Source organism: Prionailurus bengalensis, chromosome E1, assembly GCF_016509475.1.
Source record: "Prionailurus bengalensis isolate Pbe53 chromosome E1, Fcat_Pben_1.1_paternal_pri, whole genome shotgun sequence".
Taxonomy (NCBI): domain Eukaryota; kingdom Metazoa; phylum Chordata; class Mammalia; order Carnivora; family Felidae; genus Prionailurus; species Prionailurus bengalensis.
In genome coordinates this window covers 41,331,715-41,354,296 of record NC_057347.1, presented here as the reverse complement: position 1 = coordinate 41,354,296, position 22,582 = coordinate 41,331,715, and the positions used below count along the sequence as shown (strand labels likewise).

The window sequence follows — 22,582 nt, the reverse complement described above, 5'->3', positions numbered from 1 at the left end:
ATAAAATAAAATAAATATATGCAACCCAGACCACAGAAAAAGTACTTTTTTTCTAAAATATAAAGAGCTCCTGCAAATAATTATCACAGACAAACCATATAGTTTTAAAAAAAAGGGCAAAGGCCAGGTGCAGACAATTCACAGAAAAGAAAAAGTGGTTCTTTGGGGTTTTTTTTTTGTTTTTTTTTTGTTTTTTTTTAGTTTATTTATTTTGACAGAGTGAGAGGACATGAGCAGGATCGGTGGGGGAGGGGCAAAGAGAGGGAGAGGGAGAGAATCCCAAGCAGCCTCTGCACTGTCAGTGTGGAGCCTGATTAGGGGCTTGGAACGAAGAAACTGTGAGATCATGACCTGAGCTGAAATCAAGAGTCAGAGGCTTAACCAACTGAGTTTCCCAGGTGCCCCCTAATATATTTTATTTTAAGTAATCTCTATACCCAAGAGGGGCTTGAACTTTAGACCCCAAGTACCCCTGTCTATATTGGCTTAAATCCTGTTAATTGTTTTTGAGGTTTTATCTATCTGTAAATTAGACCTGATCCTGAATTCCTCTAGTTTCCTCAAATATCTGGCTATGACTCACCAAATTTACATTTCCAATTTCCTCCTGCCTTTCTGATTTGGAATCGCTAAGAACAAAGACTGTTTTGAGTCTCCTTGGATGGGAGTATATAGCAGGTCTTTGTCACAACCCAGATAGCAGCCAAATATCAGGGACTTAAAGCCTGAATCTCCGTCTCACAGCTGAAGAAGGTTATATCTGAGATCTGGTCCTGCACAAAAGTTGGAGATCTCCAAATCAAATTAGGAAGAGAAGTAGCTGACATCAAGGTAGACTACTTTCTTCCAAGATGCTAGATCAACACTTCATACTTTAACTAAACATGAATCTCTTCTTCCCTCTCTTTGCTTTACTCTGGCACTGGCCTGGGAAGATAACACCATCATCCATTATCTCCCAGGCCACTGCTAAGACGAATAACCTCTGGAATTTAGAACAACTTTTCATTTCAGGCCAGGAGAAAACCTAACTGACCCCTTGCTTGGATTAGCAAATGAAACAATCTCTGTGAATGAATCCATTAACAGTACCACCTTCATGGAAATGGTTTGTGCCCAATAAGGTTTTTTGTTTTGTTTTGTTTTGTTTTCCTGCAGTGGTTATCATTCTCCTTGGGTGTATGAATGCCTAGATGCTTGGCACATAGCTGGGCAATGCCTCTTAGGTTGTCTATCTGTGTCCCTAACTTTTTACAAACAAGCTAAGACACCTGTTTGGTCAACTCCTCTGAATTTACATTGTCAAGTTAGACAGGACCTATCTGGAGGCTTTCATGATTCAGGATTCACTTCCTTTGGCAGGTCCCTACTTGCCTGGTCAGGAGTAATGAGCACCAATGAGGCTATGACAAAGTATCTCTCTTTAGCTCTCAAAAAATACTGCAGAATCCATTGCAAAAGCAATAGCTACCCAACAAATATCCGGAATCTCTAGTCAAACTTGTTCTTGATAATAAAACTGATTGTCTTTTAGCTAAGCATGGAGGTATCTTTGCTGTGGCCAACACCACCTGCTGTGCCTTGATTAACATTTCTGGGGAAGTTGAAATTCAGTTACAAAAGAGATCACTGAGCAACCTACTTCACTTAAAAAGGTGACTTCCTGGGGTGCCTGAGTAGCTCAGTCAATTAAGCGTCAGACTTTGGCTTAGGTCAAGATCTCGAGGTCCGTGAGTTCCAGCCCTGTTTCGGACTCTGTGCTGACAGCTCAGAGCCTGGAGCTTGTTTCAGATTCTGTGTCTGCCTCTTTCCCACTCACACACACACTCTCTCTCTCTCAAAATTAAACATTAAAAAAATAATAAAAGGTGACTCCTTCAGGGGCATCTGGGTGGCTCAGTTGGTTAAACGTGTGACTCTGGATTTTGGCTCATGTCTTGATATCATGGTTTATGAGATCGAGCCCCTCATCAGGCTCTGTACTGACAGCATGGACCCTGCTTGGGATTCTCTGTCTCTCTCTCTCTCTCTCTCTCTCTTTCTCTCTCTCTCTCTGCCTCCCTCCCTCATGCTCTCTCTCAAAAACAAATAAACAAAAGTGACTCCTTTGAAGGTCTTTCTCTGACTTATTTAAAAAAATTTTTTTTAAGTTTATTTATTTTTGAGACAGAGAGAGAGACAGAGCATGAATGGGGGAGGGTCAGAGAAAGAGGGAGACACAGAATCTGAAACAGGCTCCAGGCTCTAAGCTGTCAGCACAGAGCCTGATGCGGGGCTCGAACTCACGGACCGTGAGATCATGACCTGGGCCGAAGTCGGACGTTTAACCAACCGAGCCACCCAGGCACCCCTCTCTGACTTATTTGATTGTGATTGGTTTTTGTCTTGGGAACTCTTGCCCCAAAGTATACTCCAGAGATTGGGAAGTATCTTGCTTATAGCAATCATAGTAATCTCCCTGGCACCTTATGCTCTCAATCTTTAAAGGCATGCATGTTTACAGCCTCTAGCCAACAATCTAAGTCTGGTATGCCTAGAAATGAAGAAAATGGTCAGCTAAAAAATTTCAGGGGTGCCTGGCTGGCTCAGTTGATAGAGCATGCAATTCTAGATCTTGGGGGTGTGAGTTTGAACCCCATGTTGGGTATAGAGATTACCTTAGAATAAAATCTTAAAGGGGTGCGGAGCTGGCTAGTTGGTAGAGCATGTGACCTTGATCTTGGGGTTGTGAGTTCAAGACCCACATTGCATGTGGAGCCTACTTAAAAATTTTAAGAGGTGTCTGCATGGCTCAGTTCATTGAGCCTCTGACTCTTGAATTGGGCTCAGGTCATGATCCCATGGTCATGGGATCAAGCCCTGCGTCTAGCTATGTGCTGAGCACAGAGCCTGCTTAAGATTCTCTTCCTCTGCCCATCTCCCCTGCTCGTTCTAAAATAACAAAAACTGTTGCATCCACACAACTCCTGAAACAGAATGCTACAGGCACCAGTGACAGTCACAGCAAAATTTATTGCAACGAGAGGCAAGGCCAACCGATCGGGACCGACACTCTTGACCAGAGTGCGGTCTCGAACAGCCGGGGTATAGAGTTTTTATAGCCGACCACATCGTCTTATCATCACCTGGGGACAGAACAAAGAAATAGTTCCCAGATGGGGGTGGAAACAGTTCAGACATGCCCTTGCCCCAATCCAATCAAACACTAAACCAGTTGATTTTCCTTAAGCGTTTGTTCCCTTGATTGATAGGACAAGGCTGTTATCTCTTAATCTACAGTGTTAAAACAAAGCTGTTATTTCTTAAGGCTACAGGTTAGCCCTACACTACAATTTAACCCTTACAAAACAAACAAATAAAAATTTAAAAATTAAAATAAAAAATAAAACCTTAAAAAATATGAAAGTAAAAAATTTCAAATGGGAAGTTGTGATGTGTTACTACCATAGGGATAAAGCAAAAAACATCAGGACCTGTAACTATCATATCAAGGATCAGTAAAAGTTGTGAGAACCACATAGTGGTAGCTGAGAGTGACACAGATGGCTTAAATTTTGATCACATCTCTCAGGCAGAGAGTCTGATCAAAAGGAGGGAATGGTTAAAAATAAAAAAAGAAAGAAACAATAAGCTCAAATAGAAACCTAACTACAGGAAATGACCTTTAAACTGTCAATCTGGTATTTCCTGATCAGTACCAGTGAGGTAATCTGCATGATAGACCCCTCCCCAACTGCCCAGAGGAAGGTGACCTTACCTGAAACTATCCTTTTCTTAGTAACTTCCTTGTCTTGCCCCATTTCTGCCTATAAAACTCTCCCATTGTGTATAGCTCTTTGGGGCTCCTTACTACTTGGCCGGTAGGATGCTGCCTGGTTCATGAATCCCTGAATAAAGTCAATTAGATTCTCCCATTTACTCAGTTGAATTTTGTTTTTTTAACATATCTAAATAGTAGCAGTGCCTTCTGGAATGTAATAATTGCATCCTGGTTTCTGAGATGTAAAGTTATGAAAAAGATGTGTTATTTGGGATGGAACTCATGAACCATGAGATCATAACCTGAGCTGAAACCAAGAGTTGGCTGCTTGACCGGCTGAGCCACTCAAGTGCTCCCTATTTATATCTATTTGATTTACTTGTTCTTAACAATTTTGTTTGTACTACCCACAAAACATGAGATATTAGAGAAAATTGGCCATCAACCCAAGCCTATTATTCTTGATGACAAATTTTGTAAGAGATTAACATGAACTCATCCAACCTTTAGTAAACCTAGGTAGAATAAAAGCATTATATTTAATGCTGATAACACTAAAGACATGCTTATTTTAATCAAACCAACAAACTTAAACTAGCTTTAATACCAAATATTTCCCTAGTTCAGGTGAACCTGAAATTCATTTGGGTTACTATCTATTATATTAATGAGAACTCAATTTATATAAGAACTTAATTTTCTTTCTTTCTTTTTTTTTCTTTTTCCTTTTTGAGTTTAAGTAATCTTGACACCCAATGTGGGGCTCGAACTCACGACCTTGAGTTCAAGAACTGCATGCTTTTTCAACTGAGCCAGCCAGGTGTGAGAAATAAGCCCACCGACTCAATCAAAGGAGGGACACGGAGACTGGGAGCACAGTGAAGTGAAGCTTTAATCAAAGTTCTTGCAAGAGCGGGTGTCTGATGGACAGGCACACTTGGGACAGTTACAGCAGGTAATTTATCTCCTAGTGTGCAAATCCCTCCCCTGATTCCTCCTTGGCTGAGTACTATGGTTACAGTCTTACCTGGAAGTCACCTATGCCCACGTAAGGCAAAAAATAGTCTGACTGGAATAAATGTACATTCCTTGAGATGAGGCAGATACTTCAGTTCTTTGGCACATGGTCATTGCAAAGCCTGCAAAAATAAGCCGAGGAAATGGAGAGGGGAAGAAGAACCAGGAACTGAAGTGTCTAAGGGTTTGGGACTCCACTGTGGTGGTGGTGGGGGGGGGGGGGCTATACATATTTCCAATAGATTGTAAACCTATTGTTAGCTGGGCAACACAGCTTTTATTTGGTATTTCTGAAAATGAATCATCTCACTTCCTGATGTGGGAAACAAAGACAAAAGGAAATGGCAGATAAAATTAAATTTCCTTATGATCTGCAGTCCATTGACAAATACTTGAGGTAGACAGAGTAAAACATTTCTCCAGGAACTCCCAGATATCTTAGTGCTAATGCTTTGCTAGAGGGAAAAACAACATTAGCTTGACAATAGCTAGACAATAGCATCCTGGGAGTGTCTTTAGCATATGAAAATCCCATTGGAAATTTCCTCTTAACTCTCCCTCCCCCAATTCCCAAGTATATAACCAATCCCTCCACAGGGTCCTGCCCACGGGTCCTGTCCCCGTTTTTTAAATAAAATCAATCACCTTTTGCACCAAAGACATCTTCAAGAATTCTTGGCCATTGACTCCGGACCCCATGAGCCCCACTATCACCTCAGAATTTCATCACTTCTCACCCCAGATGCCCCAGAACTTAATTTTCTTTAAGCCAATTACATAGAGGTCTTTCACAAATTAATTTTGGTAATACCATCAGGAGATGGGAAATACCACACATCTACAATACACAGGTAGACACACAAATATACAGAAAGATATAAACAGAGACCTTATAACTTCCATTTAAAAATTACTGCCATTGGTAGGGCACCTGGGTGGCAGGGTGGGTTAAACTGCTGACTTCCTCTCAGATAATGATCTTGGAGGTTCACAAGTTCCACCCCTGCGTCAGCTCTGTGCTGACAGCTTGGAGCCTGGAGCCTGCTTCAGATTCTGTGTCTCCCTCTCTTTCTGTCCCTTCCCTGCTCACAGTGTCTCTTTCTCTCTCAAAAATAAGTAAGCATTAAAAAAAAATTACTGGGGCGCCGGAGTGGCTTAGTGGGTTAAGTATCTGACTTCAGCTCAGGTCATGATCTCATGGCTTGTGGGTTTGAGCCCCTTGTTTGGCCCTGTGCTGACAGCTCAGAGCCTGGAGCCCACTTTGGATTCTTTCTCTCTCTCTCCACCCCTCCTCTGCTCATGCTCTGTCTCTCCTTTTCTCAAAAATAAATAAACATTAAAAATAAATTAAAAAAAATTACTGCCATTGGGGCACCTGGCTGGCTCAGTTGATAGAGTATGTCTCTTGATCTTGGGGTCATGAGTTCAGGTCCCACGTTTGGGGTAGAGTTTACTTTTAAAAAAATGCTGAGGTGAGCAGAGTAAAAAAAAAAAATACTGGCATGTATTAGGTATAATAATACAAAACTCACAATTTATAAAAGTTGGATCGAAGTTGTTTTTCTGGTAAATGTAACAAGTTAAGTTTACCTACTCAGGTGACTAGGGCATTTTCCATTAATATTTGTGGAGAAGATATTGAAGATTTATATTTGTCCAATCAAGTTCCAAATGACCTTTTCTCCTTTTGTTTTATCTTTTGATAAGAATTCCCTGAAGTTTGGGGCACCTGGGTGGCTCAGTCAGTTGAGCGTCCGACTTTGGCTCAGGTCATGATCTCACAGCTCGTTGAGGTCGAGTCCAGCATTGGGCTGTATGCTGACAGCTGAGAGCCTGGAGCCTGCTTCGGATTCTGTGTCTCTGTCTCTCTCTCTCTCTCTGTACCCCTCCTCCACTCATGTCTGTCTCTCTCTGTCTCAAAAATAAATAAACATTAAAAAAAAAAAGAATTCCCTGAAGTTTGCATATTAGAGAGAGGGTCTGAACATTGTTAGAATATTTACATCTCAAAGGTACAAGAGAAAAAATGCAAGTTCCTACAAACCTTTTGAGATAAATAGGAAAGACTTGGGGATTGATAAAAAGGATAGATGGACTTTGAATAACAATTCTGGAAATAGCTGGAGCCATCCAATCTTCTAGCCTGTAAATAGATTTGAAAAGCAAGGACAGCTATTTTTAATTCCTTAAAGAACAGGGTTGCCACTTTAATGATACTAACTGTTGGAAGGGTTTTCTTCCCTCTGGGTACATTTGGCTTAGAGGAGAGGCCTTAAACATTTCCTATCATGGGGCACCTGGATGACTCAGTTGGTTAAACATCTGACTCTTTTTTTTTTTTTTAATTTTTAAAAATCTTTATTTTTGAGAGAGAAGAGAGAGACAGTGTGAGCGGGGGGGGGGGGGGGGGCGGGGGGGAGGAACAGAGAGAGAAGTGGACACAGAATCTGAAGCAGGCTCCAGGCTCTGAGCTGTCATCACAGAGCCCGGCATAGGGCTCAAACTCACAAAACTGATCATGACCTGATCCGAAGTCAGACACTCAACCGACTGAGCCACCCAGGTGCCCCAAGCATCTGACTCTTGATTTTGGCTCAGGTCATGATCTTGAGGTTGTGATGATGAGGGGCCATAAGGCAAGCTGAGGGCAAAGCACAAGCTGGCACACCCTGTCCAGGCCCCCCCCACCCCCCCACCCCCCACTGAAGGATATGTGTGACCTTCCTCAGGCACTCCTGGCTGCCCAAGAACAAAGGGGAAAAACAAATGGTTAACTGATAGAGATCATAGTCATGCAAGACATGAATTTCCATCAGTTTACAAATATCTTAGTAAATTATAAGAAAATGGCAATCTTATCATTAGCCTAATCTCCAGAAACCTATAGACTCAGTTTCCTGGAGCCCCTAATATCACCCTCCCCTCCATAGTGATATGGGAACAAAGGCAAGAAGGAAATGGCAGGTAAAATTAAATTTTCTTATAACCTGCAGCCCATTGACAAATACTTGAGGCAAATACAGAGTATAATACTTCTCCAGGGACTCCCTACTGTCATAATGTTAACGCCTTGCTAGAGGAAAATACTGTTAGCTTGACAATAGCAAGGCCCAGGTATCTTAGGAGTCCTCTTTAGCATATCAAAGTCCCTCTGGAGGCCTCCCTTGTGTCTTTACCTCCCCTGATTCCATAGTATGTAATGAGCCACTCTTCACAACCCCAGTGCACCTCTTTCTGCCCTCAGGTCCTGACCCAGTGCTTTAATAAAATCACCTTTTTGTGCCATAGATGTCTTCAAGAATTCTTTCTTGGCCATCAGTTCCAAACCCTACCATCACCCCAAAACCTCACCAATAGTTTTTGAATCCTTTCAAAAATCTTGTCATGTTTCAGCCAGGACAAACAACAAATATTTCTGATAGTACTATACAATCCCATTATTATTATTTTTTAAGTTTATCTATTTATTTTGAGAGAGACAGAGACAGCGAGTAGGGGAGGAGCAGAGAGAGGGAGAGAGAGAGAATCCCAAGCAGGCTCTGCACTGTCTCATGAAGCCGTGAGATCATGACCTGAGATGAAACTAAGAGCTGGACGTTCAGGACACCTGGGTGGCTCAGTCGGTTGGGCGTCCGACTTCAGCTCAGGTCATATCATGGTTCATGTGTTCAAGCCCCTCGTTGGGCTCTGTGCTGACAGCTCAGAGCCTGGAGCCTGCTTTGGATTGTGTGTCTCCCTCTCTCTGCCCCTCCCCTGCTCATGACCTAAGCCGAAGTTGGAAGCCTAACTGACTGTAACTGTCGACCTGTATGACCATCTTGTTTTTCACTTTCAGTATTCAATAAGTTACATGAAATATTCACCATTTTATTATAAAATAGGCTTTTGTTAGATGATTTTTGCCCAACTGTAGACTAATAGAAGTGTTTTTTGTAACCAAATTCAACGGTTTTCTCTTTGGGGTGCATCAAATTGAACACAGCCCACAGAAGTGTTGAAAGTAAAGAATTTTTTATTACTTATTACAAGCAAGGAGACAGAAAGACAACCCTCAAAGCACTGTCTCTGGCACACCTGGCTGGCTCAGTCAGTAGAGTGTGCAACTCTTGATCTTAGGGTTATGAGTTTGAGCCCCACATTGGGTGTAGAGACTTAAAAAAAAAACACTGGGGTGCCTGGGTGGCTCAGTCAGTTGAGCGTCTGACTTCAGCTCAGGTCATGGTCTCGTGGTTTGTGAGTTCGAGCCCCATGTCGGGCTCTGTGCTAACAGACAGCTCAGAGCCTTAAGGCTGCTTTGGATTCTGTATCTCCGCCCCCCCCTCCCCCCATGCGCTGTCTCTCTGTCTCTCAAAAATAAATGTGAAAAAAATTTTTTTTAAGTTTCACAGGAAAGGCTCAGAGACGTTGAGCGACCTACCTAGGTACCAGCAGCTAGTAGGTGGCACAGGCAGAATTAAACCTGAGCCTGTTTGACTCCACTACAGTGGCCACCTGAATTGATAGGTTCTCTAGGGACCCGTTCTCTGGTTCTAGAGCTGCTTTCTCTTGTCACCTTCCCACCCCACCCTGCTTTCCACTAGCGCAGTGTTTGAAGCTGTGACTGGGTTTGAAGCCCTTTTTCACTCATGCCCTTCCCCTACCTCTAGACCAGAAGCTGGGCACAGCTTCTGCTGCTTCTAGAGGAAGACTGCTATCTGTGGGTAAGGGCAGGAGGTAGGTCAATAGCCTATCCAGTCCCTGCCTCCACAAGCCTTCCTGGGTTGCAGGAAATGATCCCTTCCTCTGGCCAATTCCACCTCCCGGGAGGAAAATCAGAAGGATAATAAATATTAACCTGTAGCTACACAAGTTTATACTTTGTCTTGAACATTTCTCATCCACTAATCCACTTGGTCCTGATACCAGTCCTGTGAAGGAGGTAATAAATAATATCCTTCTTGTTCTACGGGTAAGGAAACTAAGATCCAGAGAAGTTATGTAGGGTCTCCAGGGTCAGAGGAAGAGGTAGACACTAGGCTTGAGCCCAGCATTATAAATCCCCAGGACTAGGCCACTTGCTAATTATAGCCACCTCGCTTTCACAGGGCTCAGACTCCAGTGAAGGTTAGATGGATTTTACATTTTCTTCCTTCTTGACTCAGCACAGCCGCAGGAGATGGAAGACTGAGGGAACTCCTGAAAACTTTGGGAGTGGGGAGGGAGGGGTCAGCAGAGGGCCAGATGAGGATCCAGGGATCCTAGGAAGGGTGGGAGGAAGAAATCAGAGAGAAAAGCCAGCTGACTCAGAAATTGTCCCTGGGGCCCATGGAAACTCAAAGCGAAGGTGGAAAGGTTTCTGCCTGCACAGGACCTTGGAGAGAAAGGTAATTTACAGGCATTTCCTAGGCAACTCAGGAGGACAGCTTCCCTCCTCCCCAGGGCAGAGGAGGCCTGCCCAGTTGCCCCGGTAGTGGCCACATTGTGAGGTGGTTCTGGTTACAGGCAGTGGGGTGGGAGAGGAAACACAGGTGATGGGGGCAGTGGTAGCAACCTGGGCTCTGCCTGCCCCCACCCCCTTCTGCTGTCCCCACCATCATGGGCAGCGCTTACCACTGGGAGGCCCGTCGCAGGCAGATGGCTTTGGACAGGAGGAGGTGGGTGATGGCCCAGCAGCAGCAGCAACAGCAGCAGCAGCAGCAGGAAGAGCAAGAGCAGGTGCATGAGAGGGGCCAGTTTCATCAGGGCTTCCCGGGGCAGGAAGGGAATGGGAAGGGAAGATAGATCCCTAGGAAGGTATTTGGTCAATGTTTTGCTGGGGTTAGGAGGAAAGTAAGGTCCTTTGACGTTCTCAGGGATGCACTGTGTGTGTGTGCGCGCGCGCATGTGTGTGTATTAGGGTAACTCAGCTTTGCTGTTGTACTAGGCTGAGGGCTAGTGGGGGATCCAGGGAGGGTCAGGTCTGAGAGATTTTATTTTATTTTATTTTTTTTATTTATTTATTTTTTTAAATGTTTTTATTTATTTTTGAGACAGAGAGAGACAGAGCATGAGCAGGGGAGGGGCAGAGAGAGGGAGAGACACTAAATCTGAAGTGGGCTCCAGGCTCCGAGCCATCAGCACAGAGCCCGACGCGGGGCTCGAACTCACAGAGTGTGAGATCATGACCTGAGCTGAAGTCGGACGCTCAACCGACTGAGCCACCCAGGCGCCCCTGAGAGATTTTATTTTTAAAAATTTTTATTTATTGGGGCACCTGGGTGGCTCAGTCAGTTAAGCATCAGACTTTGGCTCAGGTCATGATCTTGCAGTTCGTGAGTTTGAGCCCCATGTTAGGCTCTGTGCTGACAGCTCAGAGCCTGGATCCTGCTTGGGATTCTATGTCTCCCTCTCTTTGTCCTTCCCCTGCTTGCACTCTGTGTCTCTCTCAAAAATAGACATTAAAAAAAAAAAAAAAGACTTTTTTAATGTTTATTTTTTTAAGGTTTGAGAGAGAGAGAGAGACAGAGAGAGAGAGAGAATGCACCCATGTACACAACAGGGGAATGGCAGAGAGCGAGGGAGAGAGAGAATCCCAAGCAGGCTCAGCTCGGTCAGTGCAGAGTCTGACACAGGGCTAGATCTCAAGAACCATGAGATCATGACCAGAGCTGATATCAAGAGTTGGAGACTTAACTGAGCCACTCAGGTGCCCCAGACCTGAGAGGTTTTAAAGCTGTGCTGTCCAATAGGGTGGCTACTAGCCTGTGTGCTGTTGAGTCCTTGAAATGTGGCTAGTGAGACTGAGGAACTAAATTTTAAATGTTATATACATTTAATTAATTTAAAAATAAATTTAAAAACTAATACTCTTTTTATATATTGGAAAGCTTTTAAGTATGTTTAAAACAACTTGGATGCGTAAATCTTTTTTTTTAGAGATCCCATTGAAGTTTTTTTTTTCTTTTAATGTTTATTTGAGAGAGGGAGCATGAGTGGGAGAACACGATAGGGGAAGGGACAGAAAGAGAGGAAGAGAATCCCAAGCAGGCTCAGCACTGTCAGCGTGGAGCCTGATGCGGGGGCTGGATCTTACCAACCTTGAGATTATGACCTGAGCCAAAATCAAGAGTCTGATACTTAACTGATTGAGCCACCCAGGTGCCCCTGTTTTTTTTTTTTTTTTAATTCTTTATTTTATTTTTATTTATTTTGGGTCGGGGGAGAGAGGCAGAGGAGGGAGACAGAATACGTAGGAGACTCTGCACCGTCAGCACAGAGCCTGTCGTGGGGCTGAAACTCACAACCCATGAGATCATAACCTGAGCTGAAGTGGGTTGCTTAACCGACTGACCCACTGAGCCAGCCATCTAGGCATTCTGATAAATCTTTTTTTTTTTTTTAAAGAACTTTATTATTTTTATAATGTTTACTTAGAGAGAGTGCGGACACATGTGAGTAAGAGCAGGGGAGGAGCAGAGAGAGGAGGAGACAGAGATTCCCAATCAGGCTTTATGCTGCCAGCAGAGAGCCCCATGCAGGGCTGGAACTCAGGAACCATGAGATCATGACCTGAGCTGAAGTCAGACACTTAATGGACTGAGCCATCCAGGTGCCCCATAAATCTTTTTCAACTATACATTTTATGAAATCTAAAGCAATTAGTTTCGATCAAACTCTAGTGTCCGAATTAAGAGGTACTATTACATATAAAATACATGGTGGGTTTTGCAGACTTAGTACAGAAACAAAGAATATAAGCAATCTCATTAATATTATTTTCATGCTGATTACATGTTTTGGACGTACTGGGTTAACTAAAATATATTAAAATTAGCATCACCTATTTCTTACTTTTTTATGTGGTTACTAGAAGAGTTTAAATTACTTGTGGCATGCATTATATTTCAATTGGACAGTGCTGTTTCAAAGTGTTTGCAAGAAAGTATCCTTTGTTCTCCTGCACTGAAAACTGTTTTCAGTGCATAGCTCCGGAGCTGGGAGGTGGGTGCTGAGAGGCTGGTTTCCTGGGCCAGCGCTGTGCCAGGGGACACAGTCACCAAAGAAATAGTTCTCGGTGCTGTGGTGGGTGAAGGGAGATAGCCTAGCCTCCCACTCCCTGGAATAGAGACCTTCTGGCCACCTCTGTTTCTCCTTTCCTCCATTGCCTGGCTCTCCGCGGTGTCTCTGGCAGATGGGTGATGAATGAGGAGGGAGGAGGATGCCACTAGCTGGGGGGTGGTTTCTTGCCAGGAACTGAAGGAACTCCAACAGGAGGAACGCCAGTCTGAGGAAAAAACCCAGCCACCTCTGGAGTCTCAGCAGGAGCAGCAGTGGCCATTGGGGCCTCCACCAGCGCAGCCACAGCCGCAGGGGACCCCAGTCGGAGCACAGCTGCCCCAGCGGCCACAGCTCGCAGAACAGTCCCAGATCCTGCCTCCACCGCCGCCACAGCCACCACAGCCGCCAAGGCCACAGAATGCCCAAGACTCTCTTGCTCAGTGCACCTCCGCGCACATTCTGCAGGATTCCCAAAGGCCAGGTCCCCAGCTTAGCTCAGTGGGAGCCCATCAATTGCCAGGGCAATCCAACTTTAACAAATTCCTTCAAAACCCTGGTGAGATGCCTGGGAAGGGAGGTGGTGAGGAGAGAGTACCCTATAGTCCAGAATCCACATCTGTCCTCCACTGTGTCAGACTCTCCCCAGTACCTTTGGCCTTTACTTGAGGATCTCTTCCTGTGGGTACCGTTGCATCACTCTGGGGCTGCGAAGGAGGCTGCTGTCTTTTGCAGAGGGTGGTTGAGAAGTTGGACCCCTCCTCCAGGGTGAGGGTGGTCAGAGGGTGGGATCTGAGTTGTAGGCTTAACAGCAGTATAGTGTGCCCTGAGAGGGCTGAAACAGGGAATCCCAGCACAGCCTCCCAGTTGGGAATTTTCTGGGTGGGCTTAGTGGGTGCCTTGCCCTAGGTAAGGGCTGCCACCTGCCCCCGCCCCCCCCCCCGCCCCCCCGCCAGACACATAGTAAATGTCCCAGCTCTGCCATGATCCATTTGCAGAAACTGTCAGATGAGTAACTTGTGCTTTGTTTCATCATTAGGTTTCAGGAAATCATTCCAATCTAATCCAGATAAGTATACTGAGCACTCACGATTCACGGTGAGACAGTGTGAAAGACAGGTAGACTCTGGCTGTGTGTCTGAGAGTGTGTATGTATGTAAGTGTGGATGGAATCCTAGAGAAGCTTCCTTGGTGGAAGGGGCTGCAATTATTTATATTTTATAAAGTCAATTATATAAAGTCTTGATATGCAATTATATAGTCACTTCTGGATGGTCCATTCCTCCATTTGTTGCCTTCACAAAAATGTCCAAGGCCTGTTGCTCAACACTAAACATAAATGGAGGGATTGACAATCTATTGTTTTAAGTGCTGATCCGGGCAGAGGCAGCTGGAGCAGGAGGAAGGTAAGACATGAAGCCAGAGGCTGGGAGTCTCAGGATTGCCAGTCCCTCATCCGCCCCATCCAGAAAATGAGAATGATAATACCACTTCCTTAATAGAGGCATCAGGACCACTGAATGTGGCAATTAAAAGAGAAGGCATCAAAAGCGTTTACTTTAGAACCTGGCTCAGTGCAGGCCTTCAAACCCAGGGCGGTCACTCTTGATGAGGACACAAAACAGTACAGGCTTTGGAAAGTGAGTTTCTGACACAGGTGCAAAGGATGAGAGACCCTGATGCTCTAGCCCTTTTAGGATGAGGACTGGGCTGCTCCATTTTACTTTGAATCCTCTGCCCTCAAAGGGCTTGATACAATGTTCAGGAATCAGCAGGCCCAGAAACTGTTAACTAACCTGGTTTGCCTCCTGTCTCTCCCTCTTCCCAGTCAACGAATTACACACAGCAATGGTGATCCAGAGATAGACCCCACCCCCACTGGCCATCAGCAAAAAAATAACCCAGATGAGGAGCCCCACACTTTCTCATCCCTGGCAGCATCTCCACTCCGAAGGCCCCTCCTGATCCACTCTAGAAGAGGAGGCTAGCTGGGAATAAAATGTGATGGCCTCCTGAAAAGAATCAAGAGATTGGTCAGCTCTGTGAGACTGGGATGAAGGGACAGGGGCATGAGGACCCATGAAGGGGACGGACTGGGTGGGAGAAGAAAGGCGGGAATTTCATGCTTCTGTAGGCAAAGCCATCGGGGGAACTTGGTCTTAGCCCTCCCAAGTCTATATAGCTCCACTGCTAGCCCTTGTTTAGCAAGGATAGGTCTTTGGGGGGGCTTTAGGTTTAGGATGCTAGCGGGAGCCATCACCCCTACCCCCTGGCCAATGCTTACTGAGATACGGTTGGGGAAGGAGGGGTTGCATCAAATCACAGCAAGCCTGGGGCAGCATTATAGGTGTCAGGCAGGGCCCCCCCCCCCCCAGTGCTGGGCCCTTAGTGGGCGCTGAGTGGTTGCATGGTGGGAGGCAGGGGTGGAAAAGAGCTCAGAGTAAGGGGGGCTGTAGCCTCAAGCACAGGACACCTGACCTTGGGAAGGGGAGGCGGGACTCACCCACAAAACCCCATAGGCCTCTTCCTTCCATGTGTGGCAGAGGCAGTCAAAAGGCTCCAAAGACCTCAGGCAGCCCTCTTACCACTTCCTGAAGCTGGCACCCGGGACCCCCTAGGCTGCCCCCTTTTCCGCCTGGACTGGTGAGGGGATGCCTGGAGCCCTTCACTGTAGCCCACACAGCATCGCCTGTGGGTCAGGCTGAAGGAGCCCCTCAGTGCAGTGTTTCCTGAGCAGGGGCAGCTGGGGAGGGGGGAAGGGGACACAGAACAGGAATATTAAAGTAGGGAGGGAGTTGGGGCGCCTGGGTGGCTCAGTCAGTTGAGCGACCGACTTCAGCTCAGGTCATGATCTCACGGTTTGTGAATTGAGCCCCGCATCGGGCTCTGTGCTAACAGCTCACAGCCTGGAGCCTGCTTCGGATTCTGTGTCTCACACTCTCTTTGCCCCTCCCCAATGCATGCTCTGTCTCAGAAATAAACAAACATAGAAAAAAATTTTTTAAAGTAGGGAGGGAGCTTAATAGACAAACAATGAGAGAAAGGCAGAGAGCGAGCTCCTGGGAGCAATCTCTCAGAAGCCAGAAAAGCCTTACATGTTATCAGAGGAGCTCAGGGCCTGGGGAAGAGAGCTCGACGCCCACCCGGACACTAAGAAACAGGCTGAGAGTGTACACCAGCTCCCTGCCCACTTACAGGAGACTTTTTAACACTGTCAAGTACAGTTTATTGAATACAATATAAACCCTACACATTCGGCAACCTACATACAGCAGAAACTCCGGCCTGGCCTTTCTGGACTTCTGTGCTCCTGCCGGCACCTTCTTGACTCCACCCCCCCCCCCCCCCCAAGCCAACTAGCCAGGTGCTGTGACACTTCCCCCTCTCCAGCCATCCAGCTTCACATTCACTTTCCCCACCACCTAAGTTCATCTCCCTGCCTGAGGAAAACCACAGCGGCCTTTAGGGAGCAATTACCATTCTGGCTCAGCTATAAAACAAACCGCCTCCACCTGGAGCCCAGTGGGAAATTGGGTTATCTGGGACTTAGCTTCATCTGAGCGACAGCAAAGAGGAGAGGTCAAGACCAGTCCCTACTGATATCCAGCTCCATACTGTCAATTCCTGAAGGAAAGCAGAGGACTCTGGGTGCGCAGGACGGGACCTGACTAAGCCAGGGATGCTGCAGAGCCCAGCAGCTTGCGGAATCTTGAGAATCGCGATAGCTTCACCTCTGCAGGCTTTCATGGGAGAGCAGCTGGGACCACCATTTGACCTACCTGTGTCCCCACATGGACTCAGGATTGTGGCCTCACCACCAGCCAGAAGCTTCCCTTCAATAAACAACTTATCAGATGATTCTGGTTTCATCTCCATTTTTCTTAGTTAGGCAGAGGGGGTGCCTCCCTCTCCTCCCCTACTACTTTGGCTCCGGCTGTGGCGAGAATAATAAAACTATTTTGTGGCAGGAAGAGCTTTAGCCAGAGAACGGCTCTGTCTTCCTAGGAACAGGAACAGTCTTTAACCAGGGAGGATGCAGGGTCAAAGGGCCTTACCCAATCTTGCTGTGAGGGGACAAGTTACCAGGAGAGAAGCAGACCATCACCATCACTTTGTCACATGACCAAAGCAGGGAGGCATGAGACAGCACGGATGTCCCTCAAGTCCCAATCCCATCCCTGGGTGGAGAACTTGAAAAAAAAGATCCATGTTTTAAGACCCAGATAACATTAAAGCTTTCCTCATTCAGGCAGGAGGAAGGCCAGCCCTAGAGGAGTTAGGCAACCAAAGTGCTCAGCACCGAAAGGGCAGGTGCCACTCCAGGGATGCTACAGCAGCTCTGAAGAACATCAGGTCAGACTTTTCTCAAGACAGACCAAGGGGAAAACCCCTAGAAGAACCAAACTTCTTTTTTTGTGGACATCAGGGGATGCGTGTGTGCACGTCTGTAAAGTTAACTTCCAGAGAGCTTCCTGTGCTGAGGGGGTATGTGTGGCGGGGGAGGTATAATAAAGCAGGGCTTTTCCTTTGGCAAAGTCACTTAGGCACTGGGAGATCCAGCCCAGGCTGGCAGCGGCCTGGAGTTTGGGGGCAGCAGACAGGTCACGTCGGGTGAGGGACCAGCAAGTGGGGCACTGACGCGTTTCCCCGGCAGTCCACATATTCATAGCTCTGGAAGACTAGCTGCTCTGAATGGCTCAGGCAGGAACAGGTCAGGGTGCCCCTAGAGAGGAAGTAGGCTTTGTGGCTGTGTCTGGGAGGAAGAAAGCTCTGGACCTACTCTGCTGTCTCGGGAGGTGAGGATCCCTCAGACACCCCACCCTCTTTTCACTCTGCCAAGGCACCTGGGATAGTTGTCCCACCTGTAGTCCAGATAGCCCTGTGGCTTCACATCAATGGCTTATAAGCAAGGTGGGATATAGGGAAGGGGCTATTCCCATGAGCCAACAAAGATCCAGGGAGTTAGCTTTGGATGACTCCTCCCACAAGGTGGAGCAGAGGGGAGACTGGGGTCAGAAGTAGGAGAGGAGACACCAGGGCTCCAAGCCCTACTTACTGGATGTGCAAAAGTACGTGGTGGACTTTGATTTTCATCCAGGAACAGATTTTGCTGAGAGAGAAAGAACATGGGACATATCACACTGAGCAGCCTGTCAGCTCAGAGGAGACCTGCAGGTCCCAGTATCCTTGCCTCCTGGGCTCTTTTCCATCAGGGGTCCCAAATGCCACTCCCACTCTTTATCCCTCCCTCAGCCTAAGGTGAGAATGTCACCCTTGCTGCAATATCATTCCCCCAGACCCCACAGGCCTGGCCCAGGTATGTGCTAGCCCCTCCACCAACAGAAAACAAGGACATTCATCTTCCTCAGCGATTCAGGCGGAAAAGCTCAAGGTCACATATTGTAAGAATTAACCAAATTCTGGCCTGTTTTCATTCCAACCTAGGTCTAAACAGGCAGAAGCTGGGGACCCTGAGCATTGCGGTCTTGGTCATGAGAGTGAAGGCCAAGTGCTGGCGGCAGGGTTTGCTAAGCCATCAGGAAATCTGGTAGGGATGAAAACCGGGTTTCCAACCAGGAGAGAGGCTAAGGGAGAAGAGATCAAGGGATACTTACTAGGTGTTTTCATCCCCTATCTTGTTGGCCACTGCATAAAACATCTGTCAACCAAATGGGCATAGGGTAAGCCCCAATCCCAGCTGCCCCTTCCCACCACCAGTGTCCATACACCTGTGGGCAGGGCTGTCCAAGGGGAGGGAGTCACCTGTTCACTGGCCAAAGGGCCGATGTGTAGGAGGAGGCTGTTGGAGACCTGCCCCACCACGAGGGACAGGTGCAGAACCTCGATGGTCAGCTGGGTCACGGTGATGGGGTAGTAGTTACTATTGGAGATGTTTAAGATATTCTGAGGAGAAAGAGAAGGAAAAGGGAAGTGAGAGGGTGACCATCCTCAGAAAGGAGATGTCAAATAGCTTCCCAAACCGCCAGGCCTGGCTGAGCTTCACTCCCACCACATGCCAGGAGCCCCTTGGAAGAGCTCTTACTGGCAAAGGGTCACTGGAAGACATTAAGCTGGCACAGGATCCATTCTCACCCTGCGAGCCTTTTCAGTTTTGCCGCCCCGCCCCCCAGGAGTCTCAGGCATGCCCCCTGGCTGCACCCTGTGTTTTTTTCCTCTGGTCCCGATTCTGACCCCTCACTGTGTACAGTCCCAATCCTACACAATCTGTTATGGGGCTCATGGTTGCCCCTGCTTCTCCCCAGCCCTCCACACCCCCTGGGTGCCATAAAATTCCTGGCAACCTGTGCCCAGGATTGTAACCCCAGATAAGGGCTATAGAGAAGAGCTGCTGGCAAGGCGGGGTTGAGCCCAGGGGTGCAGGCATCCACCCACCCACCGTTATGTTGAGGTTGATATCAGTCACATCAAAGGCCACTGTGGAGGAGTTGAGGCCTGCAGGCTGCACGGAGATGGGCCGGGGAAACAGGAAAAAGATGATGAGGGAGGAAGTCACAAGGCAGGTGAGCACTGCCAGGAACACGAAGAGCTTCCTGTGGGAAGGCAGGATCCGGGAAAGAGGAGTGGAGTGGTCTGAACACCAAGGAAACTTGAGGAGGGAGCTGTTCAGACACTCCTCTCCATATACAAGGCTCTCCCCTGCACTAGCCCCCTCATAACCGTAAATTTACCCCCCACCCAGAGGTGGAGGACCAGCCCAGGTTCAGATGTGCCCCAAAGTGAGTCAGAGCACAGGATTGGGAGGCAAGTGACCTGACTTCCACTCCCAGCTCTCTGTACCCACTGGCCCAGTAACTCTAAGCAAGCTACTTAACCTCCCAAAGCCTTAGTTTCCTTGTCTGTAAAATGGAGAGAAGTGTACCTACCTCACAGAATATGTTAATGCAAGGTCCTGACACTTAACAAAACTCAACAAATGCTAGCTATCATCACTGGAAGAAACATCCACATGGATGTGAATCTGAATATGAAAATTCAGAACAGGATATCATCTGTCCATCTGATTCAAAACTGAGATATGCATTAAAGAGACAGCACCTTATTATATCTTATGAGGGGCACTGCTAGATTCAGATTCTGGTATAGTGGTTGGGGAGGGCAGGGTGGTGGCTCCCAGACTGAAGCTGAGGAACTTGGGAAGAGGTTGCAGGGACTCCTGCCAAATAGACCCAGATGACAAACAGGGTTATAACACCCCCAGTGAAACTCAGGGCTGCCTGTGAGGTTCTGAAGCATCTCAGAACAGGGAGCAGCTAGTTTTCCATCTCAGCCAGGAAGAGACCAAGCAGCTCTGAACTGCCACAGCAAGGGAGGCTCTTAGGAAAAATAATTTCCCCAAATTGCAGCCAGGGCCACTCCTTTCAGGGCCACCCTCAGGTGGCATCTTCTATGCCCGTCTTCTTAAACCAGGAAAATCTCTGGAAATGCAGCTAGTACGTATGAACCCGGTGAGGCTTTCTTGGGGAGAACCAACGGAGAAAAATCGCAGGGGGAGACAGAATGGGGGAGACAAAGAGAACAGCCCCCAGGGGTGACGTCCTGTGGAACTGAGGGGAGAAGAGGGGCTTACGTGTGCCTGGGCTTCAGCCTCTGGTCCCCATAGGGGATGAGCGCCACTAGCTGCTTCTCTAGCTCTGTAGAGAGAAAGAAGAGAGAGGGCCAGGAAGTATTTGTGACAAATGGTTCCTGTGCTTGCCTCCCAGATGCACCCCTACACCCCACAGAGTAGGGTCAGAAGCATGCCACCTCTGCCCCACAGAACTGGGAACACAGGGCAGGGAGGGCAGCTCAGAATAGAAGCGAGCTTTTCATTAGCAGGTGTGAATTTCTGTAAGACACCAGCAAATGAGAAAAGCCTAGCTTCTTTGGAGAGGTCATTTGTTAACTTCCTGAGTCCTAAGGCACAGTGTTGCTCAGGGAGTGGGGAGGCCAGAGAACCCTGGGCTGGGGAGAACAACCAGGTCAGGAGGGGTGGGGGTGTCTCTGCAGTGAGCCCAGGGAGAGTTAGCTCCTTGCTGGCCCAGCTGCAACTGGGGGACCAAGAGCTGGGAGACCCAACCCCATTCAAGGAGGCTCAGGGGGGCCTGCCCAGCTGGCTGCTAAGAGCTTTTTTTCTGGATTCCAGGCGATTTCCGAAGCCTTGGGCCACTCACCTCTTGGGATCTCCCCGCTGCCCTGGCAGGTGGGACAAGTCACAAAGCTGGCACCAGCAGTTCCTTCACGAGGCATGCAGGAACAGAAAGACTTGCTGCTTCGGATGCTGGAGTAGCAGGCAGCTTTGTTGCCAATGGCTGGGCTGGGGGGCAGGATTGATTTGTTCTCATCCTCCCGAGAACCCAACTGGGAGAATGTCTCACCCATCATTCAGGGGGAGTTTTCACTAATAAGAAAAGAACAGAATTCACTGCTAAGCTTGTTAGCACGGACACTGGATGTAACTCTGGTTTTGGGTTCTTAGGATTGGCAAGGACTGCCATCACAATGTCAGCAAGCTCCAGCCCAAGGAAACTAGGAGATGGAAAACTGAGCAGTTACATGGGACTCTCCCATCAGAAATCGCAGTGTGTTTCCTTTCATTACTGCAGGGGAGCTCAATCTGCCTGCAAAAGGGACGAGAAAAGCAGAAGTTATTTCACTAGAAGAGATTTCCAGAAGTGAATGGCAGAGCACTTATTGTTTTTCTGGGAAAGTTGCTGAGCTGTCACTCTCTTCAAGAGAAGGAAGTGGACAGGGCTGGGGGTGGGGGTGTGGTGGAGGGAGGCAGCAGTCCAGAGTCCCTTCACCCTCTGCAACAAGAGGACTCTCAAGAGTTGTCTAGAACACCCGGGAAGAAATGCCTGAGATCTCCCAGCCTGGGCGTGGAAGGAAAGCTTCCATTCCTGAGCTGTGGCAGGTGCTGGCTTAATAGGAAGGCAGGGATTCTCTGAAATAAGAGAAAGAAGGTTAGACTGGTCACAGGTGCGGCTAAGAACCTTAAAATAGCCTGGAAGGGAACAGAAACCTCTTCCTCACTGCTTTCTGTGAGATAGGAAAGAATGCCAGGGGAAGAGTGGGAGCACTGGTCCGGGCTGATAGTGAAGGATACTTCACTAAGGAATGGTACAGGCTAACAATCCAGATTCTTCTCCAAAGGCTCAGGAGTGGTGTCAGAATGAGTGGGCAAGGTGAGCTGCATACAGACCTTACTGGGCTAAAAATCAAGAGAGCCTCACCTGGTTCAGGTCTGGGATCCAGGGCTCCTGTCAGCCAAGAGTGAGATTTCTGGAATGGTCTTTGGAGAGAAGGGCTTGTAGGGTAGGGTGACCAGAGAGGCCACGGCTGGGGCTGGCCAGGCTAGTGGCCCCCTTCAGCAGAGGCCTGGGGGAGCGAACAGGCCACGTTGGAGGGAGGACGAAGCAGCGACACCGGCCTCCTCAGAGGGCTAAGCCGCTTCCTGCCCTATTCCGGGGCTCAGCCAGGGGCCCGAGCTGGGGAGCGCAGAAGCTGGAACTTCATTGAAGGAGAATTTCAAGTCCCGCCAGACACCGAGGCCGTTAGTCGAGCCTGTTACCCGCGAGTGCCTGCGTGAGGCTAGGAGACACACAAGGTTCCTCGACCCTTGCCTCCCAAAGGGATAGAAAGGAAGGAGGGTCTAGGAGCGCCTTACCCCACCCCCGGACGTCAGCAACCGATGCAAGCAGAATCGAAAGTGCGGGAGCCCAGGGCCTAACCCCAGGCTTTGACTCCGTGCTTGGGGAGGCTCCGCCCCAGCTCCTCCAGGCCCGCCCCACCCCG

The 22,582-nt window shown here is 47.8% G+C and overlaps 1 protein-coding gene and 1 long non-coding RNA gene across 2 annotated transcripts; one reads left to right on the top strand and one right to left on the bottom strand.

The window, feature by feature from the left end:
* Positions 1-13,238: 13,238 nt before the first annotated feature.
* LOC122485643 lies at positions 13,239-14,816 on the top strand. Its single transcript, XR_006297893.1, has 3 exons — positions 13,239-13,349; positions 13,830-13,888; positions 14,619-14,816. It is a non-coding gene; the product is annotated as an uncharacterized LOC122485643 (long non-coding RNA).
* A 1,176-nt stretch (positions 14,817-15,992) lies between these two features.
* TMEM106A (transmembrane protein 106A) lies at positions 15,993-22,549 on the bottom strand. Its single transcript, XM_043584615.1, has 8 exons — positions 22,021-22,549; positions 20,962-21,188; positions 20,379-20,442; positions 19,188-19,341; positions 18,554-18,694; positions 18,406-18,449; positions 17,847-17,900; positions 15,993-17,513 (listed from the first exon to the last, which is right to left on the bottom strand). Exons 2-8 carry the CDS (start codon positions 21,170-21,172, stop codon positions 17,393-17,395), a joined length of 789 nt encoding a protein of 262 aa, XP_043440550.1. The 5' UTR covers positions 21,173-21,188; positions 22,021-22,549; the 3' UTR covers positions 15,993-17,392.
* Between the last annotated feature and the right edge of the window lie 33 nt (positions 22,550-22,582).